Below are 19,919 nucleotides of genomic sequence, written 5' to 3' on the forward strand. Positions count from 1 at the left end.
TTGGCTGATATAACATATGAATCATTAAGACTAAATCATGAAAGAATTTGTAATGCAAAGATGTGAGCATCATTTGAGTTAAGCTACTCGTGCAACCAGGAGCAGCTACTCCAATACAGACTTCATTCAAAAATACACACGCACACACCATGTTGGATGGATTAAATTCACTCTTTTACTTTGTGGTCGTCCTTTTAGTTCAAACTATTTTACAGATAATGAAAATATTAATTCTAGGACTATGCCGATATAAACAACTCCAGTGCTTTATAGTGCCTGATTAATGGTAGTTACTGTACAACAATCTACATTTGGATAATACATCATTTACAGGAGATCATCAAAAAGGTACAGAACTCTGTTCAAAGAAACAAAAAAAGATTTCTTTCATGTGTTCTACTGTACATTTTCATAAACACTTTCCTGTATAAAACCTTTGTATACAGTTTATCTCTGATACAAATATTGACACATCAAATAATCTAAAGCTTACTATTTTAATACAAGATGCAGTCAATAAGGTACAAAGATTGCATACTGGTCTTCCTTATTATCCATTTCAAGTCATGAGGTTAGATACTTTAAAAGGTCATTGTAAACATCTAAACAGGTTTTCATGCATAGACATAAAGGACATCAATTTTCACTTCATATTAGTGTTTGTTAGTGTACTCTCCTATCTTTTCAGATAATCAAAAAGTACACTGATGACAACTCAATATATTATTTACCTTTACTTGCAGACTTTCACATTAAAATGTTGCCTCTTCAAATCAACGCCTTTTTTAATGCAGCTATATTTAATAACATAGCAGAGAGGACGAACAAACTTGGAAGAACATATATTCTTTACGACTCTCAAAAAGGGTTCTCTGCTACAGTCCAGCCAGCTCTTCTCACTTTATTGCTTTCTGACATTTCAAGGGTGGAACATCATGACACAACGAAACAAGGGCGGTCAAGGAAAGCAGCGAGCTAAACATTAATCAAAGCTCATCGGTAAGCTAACTAACTTAACTTCATCACAAGTGCCGTTATTAAGCCTTTTCTGACCTTTGGATTCATGAATAAGATTTGAAGTTAGTTTTGGCTCAATGCTCAGCACATATACAATTCTGCTGAACCCCCAAATTTCTCCCAGCTTACGCAAGTCCTTAGCATAGATCTTTGGTTTTATGCTTCATAGGCAGATAGCCCTTCTCACCACATTCAATCAAGTAAAATCAATCCTCTGTAGTTCTCCGTTGTTTAAAAAAAATCTAAGCCAAGCCTTAATTCAAAGTCAGCCAGACAGGAACTTGCTCACAACCACCAAGAGTCTGTGCATTTCATCATTCACCAACAAGTCAATTCCTGAATGAGAAACTCATCTGCTAAATAAATAATGCAACACTGAAGCTTACATATATCTACATTCTTGCAAAATATCTGGCTGCTCATATTTTGGATAATTAACATGCGACTCACTCATATTGATAACACATTTAGGACAATTCACTATTAACCAATTTTCAGGTTTGCATAGAAAACAGTTAAGGATATGTTCTTAACAATATGACTTGAAGTATGTGCTGGTTGACAGTCGTCATCATGGTTCATGGTCGCATGTCAGTTAAACCCCCTCTGGTAACGTTCCACTCCTGCATGTCATTCGATGTACTGCGATAACCATCTGAAACCTTCCCCATAGCCTTGTTTCTTCAACACGCTGCACATGAAAATCTCCAGTGGGCGATTGTTCAAGTCCTTTTTAGAGACATTTCCCTGTTAATAACATTGAAGATGAAATAAAGGTGATGCTTCTCAGGCAGTGAGACGTGCTTGCACATATGCAACTTTGATGTACAACACTTCCTTTGTGTCATGCTTACCTTCCCAGTGACTTGACAGTCGAGAGCAAAAGCTCCTCTCAGTCCTCCTTCACTGATTGCTTCTGGGCGGTCAATTTTATTGCCTAAAACTAACACTGGTACGTTGACGATGGTCTCGTCTGAGAGGAGAGACTTGAAACAAATAACAATAACAACAACATAAGCATCAAGAGAGAAAAAAAAGACAAAACAAACGTATAACAGAGTTGAATAATCTTACATCAAGTTCAGTCTTGGACTCGCTGAGTCTGTCATGATCTGCGCAGTCAACAAGAAAGACGACTCCATTAACAGCTGGCAAGTAGTTCCTCCAAACTCTTCGAGCTATGAGCAAAGGAAAAATTGTTTAGAAACAATGCTTGCTATAAATTATTGTTCATCAGTTACTAATACAGTGATTTCTCTATGTATTGAAGAAAATGTAATGGCGGCTTTTACAACCTGTTTGTACAGTCAAACAATCCCCCATATAGTTTAATATAGGATTGTGTTTTCATATCTAATTGACTCCATTTTACTGCATAGACAAAATTCATGTTTTCTGCTTTGCATTGTTTTCATTAACTATTTTCAGTTAATCAGGCTGATTAGTCCTCCAGTCAGCCTGAAACTTAACTATAGCTCGCAACCAATTAAGTTCACAACATGTTACTTTTGAATATTTAAAGAAGTGTTAACTATCTTATCTAATTGAATAAATGCGATTGACATAAAAACACAATAATTTCCCCTGAAAACTAAAATGGTTAATCCTCTCTCATTACGTACACATTTAGCTGACACAATCTCTCTATTTCGAAGTTCAGTTCAAATGTTTACAATAGAACAGGCTCAGATCTGCCTGAGCAGTCTCAACATAAAATCTCTAGAAAAGTAGAGCGGGGCTTAGTGAGACACCTTGTGGCAGCAATAAGAACCAGGACTTGTAAAATTGTTGGTCTTTAATGTAAATATGCATCTGCCTCCACCCTGTAATTGTTGCATTTTAACACAAAATGAATGAATAGTCTAACAATGCAGGTGATGATGCAAGAAACATCCATGTAGTGTTGAGATGGTAGTAATTCACCGTTTAAATTCGATGCTGAAAAAGCTGTCAGAAACTGAGTTGTACAATGTGATAATCTTCAGAAAAATAAAAAACACCTAAATTACCAAACTATTTGTGTGGTGCTTCATTATTTCCAGGAGTGGAAGCAAATCTCACCTTGTACATGTCCTCCCAAATCAAATGTGGTAAATGTCATGCCACCAATTGTCAGCTCTTCAGAGGCTTGGTGAGAAAGAAAATACAACTTTTTATGCTTTTGAATGTCTCACCTGAACCATAAGAAAAAGCTCTAGGCATCACAGGATTCATCAAAACACAATACTGTTTATCCATTTTGATTTTTATCTTGCTATCCAACAGGTGATACTGTAACACCTAACACTTGTACAGCTATGTTGTACAGGACAATGTATCAAACTAATTGATAAGGGAAATGCAGCAATCATTTTGTAGATTCTTAAAACAATAAACAGTATTTAGTGTAGCCAGTTTTGCTAAGCAGCACGGACAAATTATTGTCTTTCCAGAGACCCAGAACAAACATGTTCTGGGTCTCTGGAAAGCGCCTAGAGACAACTTTTGTTGTATTAGACGCTTTATAAATAAAATTGAATTGAATTGAATTGAAATTAGCGTAATCAAATTCTTTGAGAACCTGAACTACTTGAAGTCTAAACGTCTCGTGTTAAAAAGGACGTAACACGCTTCCTAAAGACCAAACAAAAATCCTAACCATCAACAGGGAAAACTGGGCAGAACTATAAACTCATAAAAGAGAAATAACTTCTCAAACAACTAATTACTTGGATGCAGTGTTGGCACATGCTGGCCTAGACGGTCGTCCTTCAGCATGTGCAGCAGTGTCGTTTTACCGGCATTGTCAAGACCCAGGAAAACAAGCTTCCCAGTCTTTTTGTACAGACCTGGAAACAGTTAAAAAATCATCAACGTACATTATATACAGGTACATGATACGTACATGATATAGTCCACTTCTTATTCTCAGCTGAACAGAGTTTTTATGACTTTCAGGATAGCTTGGTCTGGCTCTGCTTGAAAATCATCTCACATGCTTTAGTTTAGACCCAAACTTTGGACTAAAATACTTATAATATTGTTGCCGTTGTTAAAGATGAGCAATAAAAAAGAGAAAGCACTTACCTAAGAGTTGTAAAACACTACTAAATCCTCTGTAGATCCAGTCGACTAAAAATGACATCTTCAGTTTCTGCAACAAGAATAAGGAGTTTATTACAAAATACTGCAAGGGCTGTCCAAGTATAGAAAATAGACACAACTTTGATGTACTGTACATTAGACATTGATGAGTTATTTGAAGAAACAATTGTTTGTGGTTATCTGCTGAATCACAATTTATTATTAGTTCTTATTAAAAGGCAAAGAAAATAAATTGCAGGAACTAATCAAGAAAATGTGAAATGTAAAAATGTGCACGTGGCCCGTATTGTATTAGCATTTGGTCAAAATCTGATTAACCTCATTAAAGGAGAACACACTAAAACACTAGAGCACAGAGTACAAACAATTAGTAAAACCATGACACTCGAATAATGACTAACAACATAAATGAAGAACAAGAGCACACAAACACATTAGCTCACACAAAAGCACATAAACACAAACAGGTAGTAAAAACAATAACTGCAAAAACTCAAAATAAGTTAAAATGTCTCATTTTAGTAAAAAATCTTATTACACTTAAAACAAGAGTCATCACTGGGAAAAACAACAATTTTCACCTGTTTCAAGTAGAATTTCACTTGAAATAAGTAGGAAAATCTGCCAGCGGAACAAGATTTTTTTGCTTGTAATGAGAAGATAAATATTGTCCCACTGGCAGATTTTTCTACTTATTTCAAGTGAAAATTGACTTGAAACAGGTGAAAATTGTCAAATAAGTTATTTTTCTGGTGTTATTTTTCTGGTGATGACTCTAAATGTTTAAATAGCAGTAAAACCCCATTCATTGATGAAATGACATAAGGGATGGAAAGGAGGGATGACAGTTTTACAGGGGGGATGATTTGGACCGTTTTTATTTCAGGGTGGGATGCCATCCCTCCTCATCCCCCTCAACTCCAGTACTGATTACTATGCCTAAATACTTGATCTCATGGGCTACTGATAGTCTTTTCCCTGCTACAAAAACATCCGGATCTGGATCTCTATTTGCAGACTTTGAAAAAAACATACATACAGTTTTATCAATGTTGAGTATGACTCCATCACCGTTATAAATATAAATCAAGAACTAAACTTTACCTCAAACCTGCACCACATGAGTTATTTACTAGCTAAGACCCAGTAAAAGTGAAAAAGTGAAAAGACTACTGAAGCAGAAGTGTTTTGGTTGGATTTGGTTTTGGCTCTTTACATATCACTAAATCTGCCTATTACCACCTAAAACATTGCTAGAATTAAGGGGATTCTGTCTAAACAAGACATGGACAAACTTATTCATGCATTCATTTTCAGTAGGTTGGATTATTGCAATGGCATCTTTACAGGCCTTAACAAGATCTCTATCAGGCAGCTGCAGCTGATCCAGAAGTCCTTACAAACACCAGGAAACTGGACCATATTACATCGGTCATGAAATCACTACACTGGCTTCCAGTGAGTCAAAGGATAGAGTTTAAAACCTTACTGCTGGTCTACAAAGACCTGAATGGTCTTGGACCAAAATACATGGTTGATCTGTTAGTTCCTATGAAGCTCCCAGACCCCTGAGGTTCATCTGGATCTGGTTTGTTGTGGTTCCCAAGAACCAGAACCAAGCAAGGTGAGGCAGCGTTCAGTTATTCTGCTCCTCACCGGTGGAACAAACTTCCTGTAGACCTGAGGTCTGCTCCAACTGTCAGCTCCTTCAAATCACGCCTAAAAACATTACTGTTTACTCAAGCGTACTCCTAAATTAAACTTACCTGCTGTACTCTACTGCCCTTACTTTTAACAGCTTGTGCTTTTTATTATTTTACTTCTTTTCTTATCATCTTATTATTATTTTTTTTTTTCAATCTTATTTGTTATTTACTGTCTAATTGTGTCTTGCCGCTTTTAATGTCAATGTAAAGCACTTTGAATTACCTTGTGTTGAATTGTGCTATATAAATAAATGAAGTACCAGCTTTGGTGTGATCAAGTTTACCTGCTGTGTCTCTACAGAATGAATATGAATAATTACATTTATTGTCTCAGCCGTTTTGGCCTTTTCTCCTGCAGTTTCCATTCATCTTATCCTGTGAACGTTGTTTTCCTGTGAACATGTGAACAATAAACTACAATAAACTACAATAAACCTGCTCTCCTTGTCAAACAGATCCATGACGTCATCGCGTGACGTCACCGCGGTCTGCTGGTAGCTAACACTATTTCCACTCACACGTGTGTCATGTGCTTAACCACCTCTAATCACATAAAACGTTTCCAGAATATAATCAACTGCACAAGCCACGCTTGAATGGGTCATGTGTGCGTATGTCTGTGTGCTGTTAGCTGTGTATTAGGTGTTTAGGCGACATAACAGCGGCTACATTGCGCTGGTTAGCATTGACACATTAGCCGACTGTAAACCTATGGCCTCGTCAACATATATCTCCACGGGCGAGTCATGACAACATTTAATTGGTAGCCAGCTGCGAAATAACTCATTATTAAGATATCTCCGCTGCAGGATATGTCCTCATTTTGAACGGTTACAGTAATAATGTCGCTAACTCACCGGCAGCAACAGCTAATGTCCCGGTTGTCGGCGGAGTCGCGGTTTCCTAGGCAACAGTCAACCACCGCCTCTTCTTCGTGTCTTTTAGAATCGGACAGGTGCCGTGAGCGCCCTCTACCGATAAGTCTTGTAACATGCAGTATGTACGGTAAAGCGAGCAGCCCGAGCAGGGATGCTCTTTACCATTTTGACAGGTATTTTAGGACTGAGTACAACTAGAGATTTTACAGCAATTAGCATTTTAAAATAAGTTAAGGCTGGAGGTATCTGTGTCTGTTGTGATGTGAATCATCTCCGGCACCTGCTATCCTGACAGAAACCTTTACAACATTTCAACTCTGTCTTTAATCTTGTATTTTGTCTTGCACTTGCAAAAAATATAATTGTAATATATTGTGCAATAACAGCAGATATTATGTTATTTGAAATTCAAAGCCTGTTTTTTTTCTACCTGTTGCACAAGAACATGTATAATAACATAATAACTATAATTTCAGACTATATTTACAAAGAGCATATTGGATCTTTTGGGGGCCTGTCGATATGCCCCCCAAAGGGCTCCTCCTTTTACAATAAAAGGATTTAATGTCTGTAGCAATAACATAATTTATTCAAATTGATCAAAGGTAATCGTATAAATTGTTAAATGCCTCAAGGCTGAATAAGGTAGGTTTGTGTGTGTCTGTTTTTCAATATTGTTGTTAGTCTTATTAAATCAGGGCTTCGGGGCCAATTTCAAAGGATGAACACACCTTAAATATAATCTCAATACACAAAAGTAATTGTGAAAAAAATATAATACACACTTCTGGAATTTATAGTGATTTATTAGCATACATCCTGGAATATTGTGCAATAAGAGAATAGAAAAAGCATGAGAATGCTTTGACAGTCACATTTTAACAGACTGCAAACAATATACAGGTAAATGAGTTGCAGGTCAAGAAACAAATGTATATTTGTCTTAAATCCAATCTGTGGAGGCCTTGTGCTGAGGGAATGATGAAAGTCCTGGCAAAACATTTCTTACTTCTGAGAGTAAAACCATGTGTTTACTGAAAAACAAGCAAAGTTATGAGATTTCCATTGAGTGAAAACATAGACTTCTTGTAATAATAAATAAATGAAAAATACCCACCTGAGGATGGGATGGGATCTTCAGGTCCAAAAGCACATGCCTGTGAGAAACAGAGAAACCATCAAACCATCAAACCAATGCAGTACAAGCCATTTCTAGCATTTCACAAAAAATATTTTCCTTTCTGTCTTTGGCCTTTTACAGTAAGAGATCAGATCAGTCATGTTTACCTGGGTTAACGGGGGGAGATAATAACAGACTCTGAAATCAGGAGTTTGAAAATAAAGTGAACTTACAGATGTCACAACAGCCTCTGCTTCTGCAGCAGCGCAGTAGAACGGGCTGTCTGACACCCTGGTGTTCATGCTGATGAAACGAGAGAAAAAGACAACTTAGGGAACAACAATATTGTACATGTGCAAAGCCCTTTCAAATTCTTACCTTAAAAACTACATTTTAAAAAGTCCCTCATCTGTGGGAGCACACTTTAAAGCCCTTAAGCAGAGTATTAACATCTTCACAAACTCACGCCAATGTTTTGTTGATAGCTGTTTTTGGAGAATGCTATTCAATTTAATTTACTGCTCACCAGTTTAACTCGCCGGCATCAGTCCTCTTGGATATCAAAGCCTTCCAAAACTCGTGTGTGTCCTTCACAGTTTTTATGGCAAAGTCCTAGCAGGGAAAATAATGCATTTTCATTTTCAGTATGCCGTATCAGTTGTTAAATCTGATCAAAAGGACAAAAGATAACAGTTGTCTATGTAGATTTTTACTGAAAAAGGTTTTATTCTGCTGTCTTAAATTCAAGTTTTTCTCTTTGACAAGATTTCTCAGATGATGGCGTAAAATTATCAGTAAGGTTTCATGCTAAATATTCAAAATAGCACAGATCAAATTGTAGAAAACTGTACCTTGTCTTTGAACTCTCCATTGAAAGCAAACTGGTTTTCCGGTTTCCCATCTGGGACCTTGTATTTTTTGAACCAATCAACAGAAGCCTCCAGATATCCCGGCTTAATCCGCCTCACATCATCAATGTCTGCAATAAATCATGACAAATCTCTAATTTTGAGAATGACTTGTGTAACAGTGAGACATTGACATGACCAACAGCGCAGGCATAGCCTACATCAGGTATATTTGATTCCTACTGTTAAAGCTGCTGGCTTCTGGGTCCTCAGTATTGATCACAATGACCTTCCAGTCTGTTTCACCCTCATCAATCAAAGCTAGAGTCCCCAAAACCTTCACTTTGATTATTTCTCCCCGAGAGCACACCTGAAAATAGCAGACACATTTATGAAAAGGTCACAAGCTATTAGCTCCAAATGAGCTGCTTCAGGTGCTTTCGATACCTTGTTTCCGATGTCACAAATATCGATCGGATCATTGTCCCCACAGCATCCTGTGTCACTGTCCTTGTGGTTGGGGTCTTCCCACGTCTGTAAAAAAACAAGAGCGCATGGTTCATGAAACTGGTTATTTGTTGTTTAAGTGAGTGTATCTTGAACAGGACTCACCTGTGGAATCGCTCCGTAATTCCAGATATAACCTTTGTGGGGAAACACGTTGGCCACATAGCGGAGATTCCCCTTCTTCATATCTTGCTTCAGTGGATTGAGAGGGTCCTTTGTAGCAATCTACGAAATATAAAGTACAAACTCTAGAAGGAAGAAACGTATGACAATGACTTGAATATTAAAAAAACTAAACAATAATAGTGTAGTTTCTGAAAACCAAAGAGCAGCATATGTACACTATATAAATATGCAAACATGCACCTCCATCTTTGCATTTGTCCATCTTGGAACCTCTACAACAGCATGGAAAATGTTCTGCAAAAGGAAAAGAAATACAATTTTGATGATGAATCCTTATGAACCTTTCTTGTTGTTTTTATGGTTGCATTTATTGTAAACAGTAAAAAAAAAAGCAACACATGTCAATTCTCAAATTTGTTTATCGGCAAACTGAAAAAAATACATTTTGGGGAACACGTAACATGAAAATTGACTGTGCCAAAGATAAATGACTCATTACTAACATTGCAGACTAAAATATGAAGTCAGGGAATGGTGCATTTTGTTTTGCAGACCTGTAAGAGCCCCTCTGAACTGCCTCGTGCTTTTTTTAAACTCTATGAATGGCCTTTTTGTGGTGTTCTTACTGCATTTGCGTGTTAGTCTTAACTCAGGGTTGATCAAGGTAAAGTAGGACACAGTATTGAAGGTGGATGATAAAGGCCCTAAAGAACCATTGCCACCAGTGTTTAGTGAGTATGTTGCACCACTGATACCCAATTAACAAGAAAAAAATGTATATATGTCATATGTCACATGTACATATACATATAAAAACACAGGACTTATGAAACAATAAGTGAATATGGGAAATTATATATATATATATATATATATATATATATATATATATATACATATACATATACATAAATATGTATATATATATATATATATATATATATATATATATATATATATATATATATATATATATACACACACATATATATATACATATATATACATATATATATATATACATACACATATATATATATATACATATACATATATGTATATATCATATATGTGTCCAAGCAACTAACAAATAAAACAAAAATATATTGCTCACCTCCTCTTCATTTGCATAGATGGGTATATCGTGAAAGGGGGAGATGTATTTCCCCTCTGAGTTTTCTATGAAAAGAGTAATACACATCTGACTCAAAAACAGATCTCATGAAGCTCTTCATCGTACTTGTCAGGGCAGAGCTAGAAAGCAACAAGCTTTTTAAACAACACAGAATTACACAACGCATAATCCATAAATGGATTAATTTTTCAACAAGGTAGTGAATTCAAAAGGCTGCTTACTGAAAAACACCCTGTAGTCCTGGGTGTTGGGCCTGCCCCTCTCCTCAGTGGTAAAGCTCATGTTGAATCTTCCTCACCGCGGTGTGTGCACTAATTTACCACGACTAAGAAGCTCCAGACTGACTGACAGGTAGTCACAGCAGAGCGCTCATGCGCACTGCTTAAGCTGAAGGTTAGACACCCATGCAGTTGCCTAAATGTGACAACAGGGCTTCTGTATGAAGGGTGCAACAGCAGGATTGGAGATCTGTGCAGGTTTCTGTTAGTCCCTGGGGAGACACTGGGTTCAAATCACATCTAATCTTGGCATCTGTAGTTCAGAACCCACTGTGAGAGGAAGAGTTATGAATAATGATCGACGGTTAATCCTTTCTTATTACCACTTTTCCACAGCTGGCACATGTATTGTGCAACTCTGTGTAGTTGCAATCTTGTTTGCACGAGATTTTCTATTTCCCTCTTGTAAGCTGCGACTCTTGATGGCTTTTTTCAGAAAGAAACAGATGGAGCTGACTGGAGTTAGCTGTAAACCAATTAGTAAAGCAGGATTACGCGTGTCTGCAGTGACTTCTTGTGCCCTCAGTTTCAATGAAACTGTTTAATAACAGATGTTATTAAATATAACTGAATCCTTCATGAGCTATAATTAATGTAAATGTATTAACGGATAGCTCCTTGAGATGAATCATCTCGTCTTTGAGGGGGTCCAACAAAAAACATACAACACAGTACAAAACAGTTATATACAACATGCATAATACATAAGGTTCTCACACACAAACCCGCCCACACACCAGTCCCTAAGACCCACCACACCTGAAGAACACAAGTAAAAACTGCATATAATGCAGTAATAGCAACAAGAGCAACAATATTAATATTAATAATAGTCATTATCATCATCATTATGATACAATATATGAAGAAATAGATACATTATATATAAGATAAATAAATAAAAATAAAATGAGAAGGCAATACCACTAGAGGCAACTACATGGTTTGTTGAGGTTGGAATATAGTGAGTTTTTAAAGAGGTGTAATGAATGAAGTTTTCTTGTATTAATGGTTAAGTTGTTCCAGTCTGATGGGGCTTTAAACTTAAAAGCACGTCTGCCAATTTATTTAAAGGTTAAAGGAACGAAAAAGAAGGGTTGCCGAGTGTTTCTGAGAGAATATGAGGATGTATATGGAATCAGATATTGTTTTAAGTAAGATGGATAACTAAAGTGGATACATTTGAATATGAGTTGGAGCCAGTGGTATTGTCTTCTTGAGCTGAGGGGTAACCAGTTTAATGAATGATACATGGAGCAGTGGTGAGTTCGATATGGGCACCTTAAGACAAATCTAGAGACTGTTGTAAATGACATTGAGGTGTTGAAGATGTGATTCATAAGTGTTCTGGTAAATAACATCAGCATAATCTAAAATGGGTAATAACATTTGTGTGACAATAATTTTCCTTGTTGGTAGAGTGAAACAGTTTATTGAACGGTAAAGGATGCCTAGGTTGCGATGTAACTTAGTTGTGATGGACTCGATATGATATTTAAAAGTAAATAATGGGTCGATCCAGAGGCCGAGGTGTTTGAATGTGTTCACCTGTTCAAGCGGTGAGCCATTATTAAAAAAAATATTAAGATCTGGGTTATTTCCAAGGCCTAATCTGGTACCAAACAACATTGAACATGATTTCTTTTTGTTTAACAAAAGTTTATTAGATGCTAGCCAATACTGAACAGTAGAAAATTCACTTTGTAAGGATCTCTCAATTACTGATGTGTTATTACCAGATGTATATATTACTGTGTCGTCTGCGTATAAGTGTATTTGACAATTGGAAGAGGTTTTTGGGAGGTCATTAATAAAAATGGAGAAAAGGAGTGGTCCAAGGGATGAGCCTTGTGGTACTCCTTTCTCAACAATTGTATATTTGGATTGGATTCCATTAAGGCTGACACACTGACGTCTGTTGTGGAGATATGAGTTAACCAAAGAAGAGAGTTTCTAAAGATGCCAATTGAGTAAAGTTTGTCCAGTAGACGGTAGTGATCAACGATATCAAAAGCTTTAGTGAGATCCAGAAATATTGCACTAGTGAGTTTACCATTCAGAAGCAGTAAATGTATCATTTGTGAATTTTAGAAGAGCTGTGGTTGTTGAGAAATTTGATCTGAAACCGGACTGGCATGGAGACAAAATATTGTTTTCAGTAATATATTGTGATATTTGATTGAATATTAATTTTTCAAAGATCTTTGCGATGGAGTTGATAATAGAGATTGGGCGGTAATTATTGACTTCGTTTGGATCACCTCCCTTGTATAGTGGAGTAACTATGGCACTTTTCCAAGCAGAAGGGAGGGAGCAAGTTAATAAGGAAAGGTTGTATAAGTCGCAGAGGGGATACATTAAAATATGGGCTGCTAATTTAATACATTTTATCTCCATGCCGTCTGGACCAGATCCACAGTCATTCTTCAATGCATTGACTGCGTTTTGAACTTCAATAGGATGTAAGTTTTGGAAAGAAAAACATGAGCTACTACATGGAGAGCCAGATGAGGAGATGGAAGCTGCAGATGAACCAAACACAAGGGAGTTACCTACTGAGGAGAAATGCTGATTAAAAATGTTGGAGATAGGTAGGGGATCCTGGATGATTTCATTATTGTGGCAAATCTTAGTGCTAATATTTTTATTGGGTTTGTTTAGGACATTATTGTTTTTCCAGAACTGTTTGGGGTTGTGCATGTTTTCTGAGTTGATTTTTATAGTAATCTGATTTAGCATTACGTGTTCTTGTCTTACATAAGTTTCTTTTTTTTTTTTTAAGTTTCTTATGTAAGACAAGACTTGTTTTCTTATATATTTTTCCCAGTCAGCAGCATCTTTAGTTTCCCTGTATTGCTTCCACAGTTTGTCCCGTAATTAAATAAATTAAATATGTGATGACAAAATGTTTATCTTTGTGTATGATGACAGTTATATGTTTAACAGTATGTATAAAAATACACCTTTTTCAAATTTTAACAGAAGCTTATAACCCTCCCAGAAACTTCGGAAGTACAAATGTAATGCAATCACAACAATAATTATTTATTTGATAGAGGAATTGTCTACGTATTCAAGCATAAAAATAATTAATAGTCGAAGGCCTCAGCAGGGGAATTAAAAAAAAAAAAAAAAGTAATAAATAAAATTAGAGAAAATGAATGATACAAGGCTGTATTTTCTTTCAGAAAGTCACGCTGATTTTATTTTTCATAATATCAAAAGTAATAAATAAGAAGATAAAAAGATCTGGTTTCATCAAACAGTCCAATTGCGTATCTGGACAGCTCTCATCTCTTAACACAGAAGGGGTGCTGTCACCAGCCAAACTAAAACCTTGTCATCTGTGTATTTCTCTTTCATAATGTCACCTTCAAGTGTTTCTATCTCATCTCTCAGGCACTCGAAAGACTCCAGCTTGAGAAGTTAAAGGCACATAGCATGCAGTCTAAAGTCTTAATTTAAGATTCTGGCGATGACAAAATTTCAAACTTGTGGGGAGACTGCAGAGCAGACAGAGTGTTCACGTCCAGAGGGTTTGACTTCACGTTTAGCCATTTCAGTGCTGGCATGGCATACAACCTTTCCAGAGGTATTTCTGGAGAGAACAATAACAAAAGTTTGAGAATACATTCAAACAAAATAATTTATACTGTAACTCATTATTTCAAAACAAACAGAGCACATTAATCCATTATTACCAGTGATGCTATTTCCCTCAAGGTCAATCCTTTCCAGAGTGGCTATTTCAGTCAGCTTATCAGGGAAGGTGGAGAAACGGTTATTAGCCAGATTGATGCTGGTCAGATGCTCCATTTCTCCCACGCTCTCAGGCATTTTGGTGAGGACATTCCCTTGCAGGTCAAGCTCTGCAAGGTAGTTCAAGACACGAGTAAATCGAAGGGGTTGCTTGTCTGCTCCTCCGTCAGAGCATGAAGACATTTTGTCAACATTCGTGATCTGAACAGCACATAAGATTAAAAGCATACAACATGAATAAAACAGCTTTCTGATGTATCATTCTCTACCTCTGAGCTGAGTAAAAGTCGAGAAGAACTTGCTAGGAATGACTTTCATCTCATTGTCAGCCAGTGTGATAACATGGATGTTTTCTGAAACAGTCCTCAAGACCTTGAACACACCGTCTGGGAAAGAAATGAGCTGGCAGCTCGATAAGTCTGCAGAGAAGAGGAATATGGCATGGGATTAGCAACCTTCACTCAGCAGGAAAACATTTCATACCTATTAAAAATGAAGGGTGTTAAGGTTAGTGGGTCGCTCAGGTTTAAGCCTCTGCCGCCATCTGCTGGTAATATCAGAGAAAACCTCAACAAATCAGTTATCCATTCACATGGTCTGATTGTAGGAAATAAACATGTTTAGTATAACTTACCCACACTATCTTTGTCCTCCTCTACGGTTGCATTAATCCTCCGAGCAACTTTAGCCACCGCCTCAGCCATTTTTTCTTGTGTAATTGTTCCTAAGGGGGGGGATAAAACATAACACATGGGCATACATTAGGCCATTCAAAAGTAAATGATTCTCTCAGTAAAGACTCTTCTGTGTCCTGGCCTCACAATGAGCTTCCAATTGGCTTCAACACAACACACATTCAGTAATACAGTAAAAATGCACCTTTTAAAGATAAATGTCTCACCAAAATTTCCAGTCATGTCTTGCTGAATATCTGAATAAAAACTGAAAGCATTTGCACTGCAGTACTAAGTATGTGTTGAACTTAAAAAGAATACACCAGTTTTGAAAAAAACTCCATAATGTTTGTGGTTTAACAATCCTGACACAAGCCACGTTAAATGCACATTTACATGCTCCTGCACATTTTTTATGTTCATTGTATTTCTTCTTTTGTTGTTTCCTTTTTTTTCCTACATTCTGTTTGTCAGAATTTTTGGCGGTTGTATATTTTTTTTATGTGCAAATAGATAAATAAATTTAAAAAAAAAATGAATAACTGAATAATTAGAGATGCATAATCGGTCATTCTTTTGACTTGAATGAGTGTTGTGTTGGCAGGGTTGAAAGAAACAAAGAATTCACTACTCTTTAAAAAAGGACAATGCTGTCGATTTCACATCTTTAAAGTAAGAAAAGCAAAAAGGTTAATGTATATATATTACTCATCAATGGAAGGGTTTTAGTTTTAAAACATTTTTCTAACGTTGAGTTTTTCGGTGCATGAGAACGTCTCTGAGCACACAAATACACCGCTGAAGTCTGACTTGTGATGTGCACGAATAGGCTGAGTTAAAGTCTTGATAATATTTGAATAAAAATGTGGTTGGACTTGATATGAGCAGTTTCATGCGAAGAAAAAAACAACATTACAGAGCAGGAGCTGTTTTCTGTCTAGAAATCCTTCAAGCTGATGATCAGCACCTTAAGATCGAATTACATTTATTGCTGAAGATCCAGTTGCAGGCTGAACAATACAGGAGAAGAACTCAGTTTAGTTCAATTAAAAAATACTTCAATAATCTCCAGAAATACATAATAATAATAAATAATAATAATGATAACCTTACATTTTATTGGACCCTCTGTTTATGTTTAGATTGCACGTTACAAACCTACTGCTGTTAAGGAGTGTTTTAAAATCTCATTGCAAATTACAAACCACTTCAACCCTACTTTCTATAACCAGAGTTAAAACCAGACACCTCGAGGCTTCATTCAGTTCTTAAGAGCTGAATGATGAGTTTTTATGCTCCTCACCAGTGGTACAAACTCCCAGAATGCATCAGAGCTGCTGAAACTCTCAAGTGCTGTAAGTCAAGGTTGAAACCTTTTTATTAACTCCTGCATTTCAGTAATCTACCACAATGCACTATAACCTTTATTTCTCGCATCTCATTTGTCTTTTCTTTTTGAAAGTATGTCTGCCTGTCTTTAATTCTGTTTTTAAACTTTTACTTTTTAATGCATGTTTTAAATTGTTGTCATGTAAAGCATTTTGAATTAGCTTGAACATTAAACGTGCTGAAAACAAACTTGGCTAGCCTTATTCATCATTTCCCATGTGATTTATTGATACCTCTACTAAGGCTGATCACAATGTTATTAACCAAAAGATATCAGAAAATACCCCCCCAAAAATTAATTAAATCAGACGCCAATGATGTAGTGACCAAAGTCAAGTACCTAGGCATTATTCTGGACAAGAATTTAAAATTCGACAGTCAGGTTAAGCAAATTTCCAAGAAGGTCAAACCAAATCTACATTTATTTCGTTATATTCGAAGGAATTTGTCATGTCAAACTGCTCGATTATACATGCATGCAATGATCTTTTCACATTTGTCATATTGCATCACATCATCGTCCTTTGCCTCTCCAACAACTCTAAAACCTATAATATCATTATACAAGCAGGCAATAAAAATTACGGATCAGAAACCCATGAGATGGCACCAATGTGAAATTTTAAGAAAACACAACCTTTTCACTTTTGAAAACTTTGTAAATTTTAGTAGTCTTAAACTGGTTTTAAATGTTTACATAATCATGTTTCACCCATGTTCTCTGAAGTGGTTATTAGGCACCAGAGCTCTGGTAGAGTAACCACACGGGCCTGCACCAATGGTGATCGTCGTATCCCAAAGTATAAGACCTCTTTTGGTGAGTCTGTCTTTTCTGTGAAGGGTGCAAAACTCTGGAATTCTTTACCCACTAATTTAAAATTAGAAACGCGTGGCAATATTTTCAACAGAGGACTCAAACTATGGCTCAAATCTAAACAACAGTGCCTACATGAATAGGTCAGGTCTGGTTCTGCTTAAATTATGTTGTCTTTGCTTTATATCTTATGTCATCCTCTAATTTTATTGTATATTTTATTGTCTGTACTTTTTTAAAAGCCCCCTGTGGACAAGTGTTGCAAATTAGCATGTATGCTAAAACACTCAAACAGTGCATTTGGTTTGTCGTATGTAATTGTGATGTCCATACCAAATAAAGAAATAATAATAAAATGTTTAGTCATCAGAAAAATAGTAATTAAACTATCTTCTAAATTAAAAAAAATCTATAGAATCAACTACTACTACTTCTCACCTGAGAGAACACAACATTTAATCAGTACTGTATTACTATTTTATTACTATATTATCAAGAGTGAAGTTCCAATGTTGCTCTGCTTTAAGACGTTGCTTTTGATAAAATCAACATAAAGTAACTTCAGTGGAAGTTTCATGGTTGCTGCTCTCCACTTCTGGTTAATATGAGTCTATTTAAGTAACTTTACTACCTTTTAACTTAATATTCAAAACACACTGAGTTACCAAAAGGAAACGTGTGTAAAATCCAACTTCCCCGGACTGAACTGTAGATACATCTAATCTGAAAAGAGGCTCTTTTAAGGCACATTAAAGTGACACTTACCCACACTAGCAGCAGCTAGTTGCTGTTACAGCAGGTGGTTATTTTTAGCCAGTGAGTAACTGAGCCCTGTTTACGGGGGAGGGACGCAAAGCGTCGGGGCTAGACTTGTAACATAATTTATGTTATATTACATACATGATATCTACCTGAGTCGTTGCCTAGCAACAGTTAGTGTGAGATTGACAGGTAGATGTAAGCTAACGTTAGCCTCTGAGCTAGCAGGTAAAATGCTGGAGAGCGTCAGTGCTGCGCAGGCGCAGCCGGTGGTGCTGACGTCATTATAATAACAATAATAATCGAAAACGTTGTTTTTTTTACGTTAGTTTTTTTTATAAATCACATATTTAGAAAGTAACGGTATAGAGCATAATTTTTACGTATTGAATGTGAAATTTTTACAGCTAGAAAGAACCCCCCCTCCCTTTTTTTAAATACATATTTTCTGGCTACAGTTTAGGACTAATCAGTGATAAAACAACAAGAAAAATGGTTGATGTAATTTGTAATAGCTTAAAGAGCATTCTGTCAATATCTTGTTTTCCCCAGACTTCAAAGACATTCAAATTGGGTAATCACTTGTTCGAATAAGAAAGAGCAGCCAATAATTATATTTTAGAAAATGTATTGGCAGATAAGGATAGAGGGACAGATGCAACCCGTATACCATCTCAGTCCACCCTCCTCAAATAAAGGTGACAAACGTTCATTAAAAAGAAAAAGAAAATCTAAAATAGAAAAAAAGGTCCTGACCAAATTTTTATAAATATACATGCAGAAAATTTTCCCATGACAGTTTTGCATCCACAAATTTGCAGTAGTAATTGAAAGTTATCAAACTAGTGAAACGTAGGAGACCTTTTACCTTGTAGGTGACTCTTTATTATTATTATCATTATTATTTTTTAAAGAAATGGATGTTGGAAACTGCTGGTATACTGAGCGAATGCTTTAATTAAACTGTCCAGTGTAAAACTTTTTGTCTTCTTTAACTGTGGGAAAACAACCTTATGACAGAAACAAGGTTGCTTACAACTAGAAGCCCGAATTTCTTGAGTTTTGTGCTTCATAAGAAGAACCCAAACCACTGCTGTGTTGTTATCGCATCAGTCTCTCTAAGAATAAAATGAATGAATAGAATCTAAATTATAATATAAGACTTTTTTCCCATATTTTCTGACATGTAGGAAGTAAAACATTGTCTTACCTTACCACTGAATCCAGATCTGCTATTCCCATTTGACCACTACCATGATTCTGGCTATTTCCTGGTTGGTCAGTGTTTTTTCAAAGGATTTGATTACAATGAGCCCTTTGGTTTTAGAAGAATAGGACTTGGTTTAGCATTGTGACAACTAACTGCCACTTCACAGTATTTGCTGGATATTCATCTCCTATACAATGCTTCATTTTGAATGTTGGTGGATGACTGAAACGCCCTAAAACTAGAAAAGTCCACCTCTTTGTAGCATCAACAATAGTTTCAGATAAGCCAGTGATGTGACCAATAACATCGACAGTGGCAAAAGTTTGGGGTCCCCTGGGAGAACTTTCTGTTAATGCGAATGTAAAGGTAGTAATTAAAATTTTTTATAAAGAGTGGTGATTATTTTGAAGTCAGGTCATTTCTGAGTGGAAAGTTGGGAAGAATCCCTAAGATCACACTATTAATTTTTGACTATATTTTCCTTGGCACTATTTTTTGGTTAATAACAATACAAATGTCATATGTTTACCTTCTAATACATAAGAAAAATATATTTTCAGTGCACAAAGTGGACATAAATACATTTCCTTTATATTTACAATAAATATACATTAG

At 36.1% G+C, this 19,919-nt stretch overlaps 3 protein-coding genes across 6 annotated transcripts; all 3 read right to left on the bottom strand.

Annotated features, from left to right (window-relative positions):
• Nucleotides 1–159: 159 nt before the first annotated feature.
• sar1aa (secretion associated, Ras related GTPase 1Aa) lies at nt 160–6,730 on the bottom strand. Of its 2 annotated transcripts, none has more exons than XM_061707848.1 (7): nt 6,665–6,730; nt 4,084–4,150; nt 3,726–3,845; nt 3,079–3,144; nt 2,092–2,195; nt 1,872–2,003; nt 160–1,764 (listed from the first exon to the last, which is right to left on the bottom strand). In XM_061707848.1, the coding sequence occupies exons 2-7, from the start codon at nt 4,139–4,141 to the stop codon at nt 1,648–1,650; spliced, it is 597 nt and encodes a 198-aa protein (XP_061563832.1). In that variant the 5' UTR covers nt 4,142–4,150; nt 6,665–6,730; the 3' UTR covers nt 160–1,647. The 2 variants fall into 2 exon arrangements, with proteins under 2 accessions (XP_061563832.1, XP_061563831.1); XM_061707847.1 differs by lacking the exon at nt 6,665–6,730 and adding an exon at nt 6,128–6,200.
• A 760-nt stretch (nt 6,731–7,490) lies between these two features.
• Nucleotides 7,491–10,808, bottom strand: ppa1a (inorganic pyrophosphatase 1a). Its single transcript, XM_061707962.1, has 11 exons — nt 10,643–10,808; nt 10,401–10,465; nt 9,527–9,580; nt 9,266–9,385; nt 9,101–9,187; nt 8,897–9,023; nt 8,657–8,784; nt 8,332–8,417; nt 8,039–8,108; nt 7,803–7,842; nt 7,491–7,719 (listed from the first exon to the last, which is right to left on the bottom strand). Exons 1-11 carry the CDS (start codon nt 10,701–10,703, stop codon nt 7,691–7,693), a joined length of 867 nt encoding a protein of 288 aa, XP_061563946.1. The 5' UTR covers nt 10,704–10,808; the 3' UTR covers nt 7,491–7,690.
• A 3,068-nt stretch (nt 10,809–13,876) lies between these two features.
• lrrc20 (leucine rich repeat containing 20) lies at nt 13,877–19,442 on the bottom strand. 3 transcript variants are annotated; one of them, XM_061708744.1, is made up of 5 exons: nt 19,305–19,442; nt 15,093–15,182; nt 14,728–14,877; nt 14,401–14,568; nt 13,877–14,297 (listed from the first exon to the last, which is right to left on the bottom strand). In XM_061708744.1, the coding sequence occupies exons 2-5, from the start codon at nt 15,160–15,162 to the stop codon at nt 14,161–14,163; spliced, it is 525 nt and encodes a 174-aa protein (XP_061564728.1). In that variant the 5' UTR covers nt 15,163–15,182; nt 19,305–19,442; the 3' UTR covers nt 13,877–14,160. The 3 variants fall into 3 exon arrangements, with proteins under 3 accessions (XP_061564728.1, XP_061564730.1, XP_061564729.1); XM_061708746.1 differs by having other exon boundaries at nt 19,310–19,435; XM_061708745.1 differs by lacking the exon at nt 19,305–19,442 and adding an exon at nt 18,101–18,240.
• Nucleotides 19,443–19,919: the final 477 nt, after the last annotated feature.

This window comes from Cololabis saira, chromosome 19, assembly GCF_033807715.1.
Source record: "Cololabis saira isolate AMF1-May2022 chromosome 19, fColSai1.1, whole genome shotgun sequence".
NCBI lineage: Eukaryota > Metazoa > Chordata > Actinopteri > Beloniformes > Belonidae > Cololabis > Cololabis saira.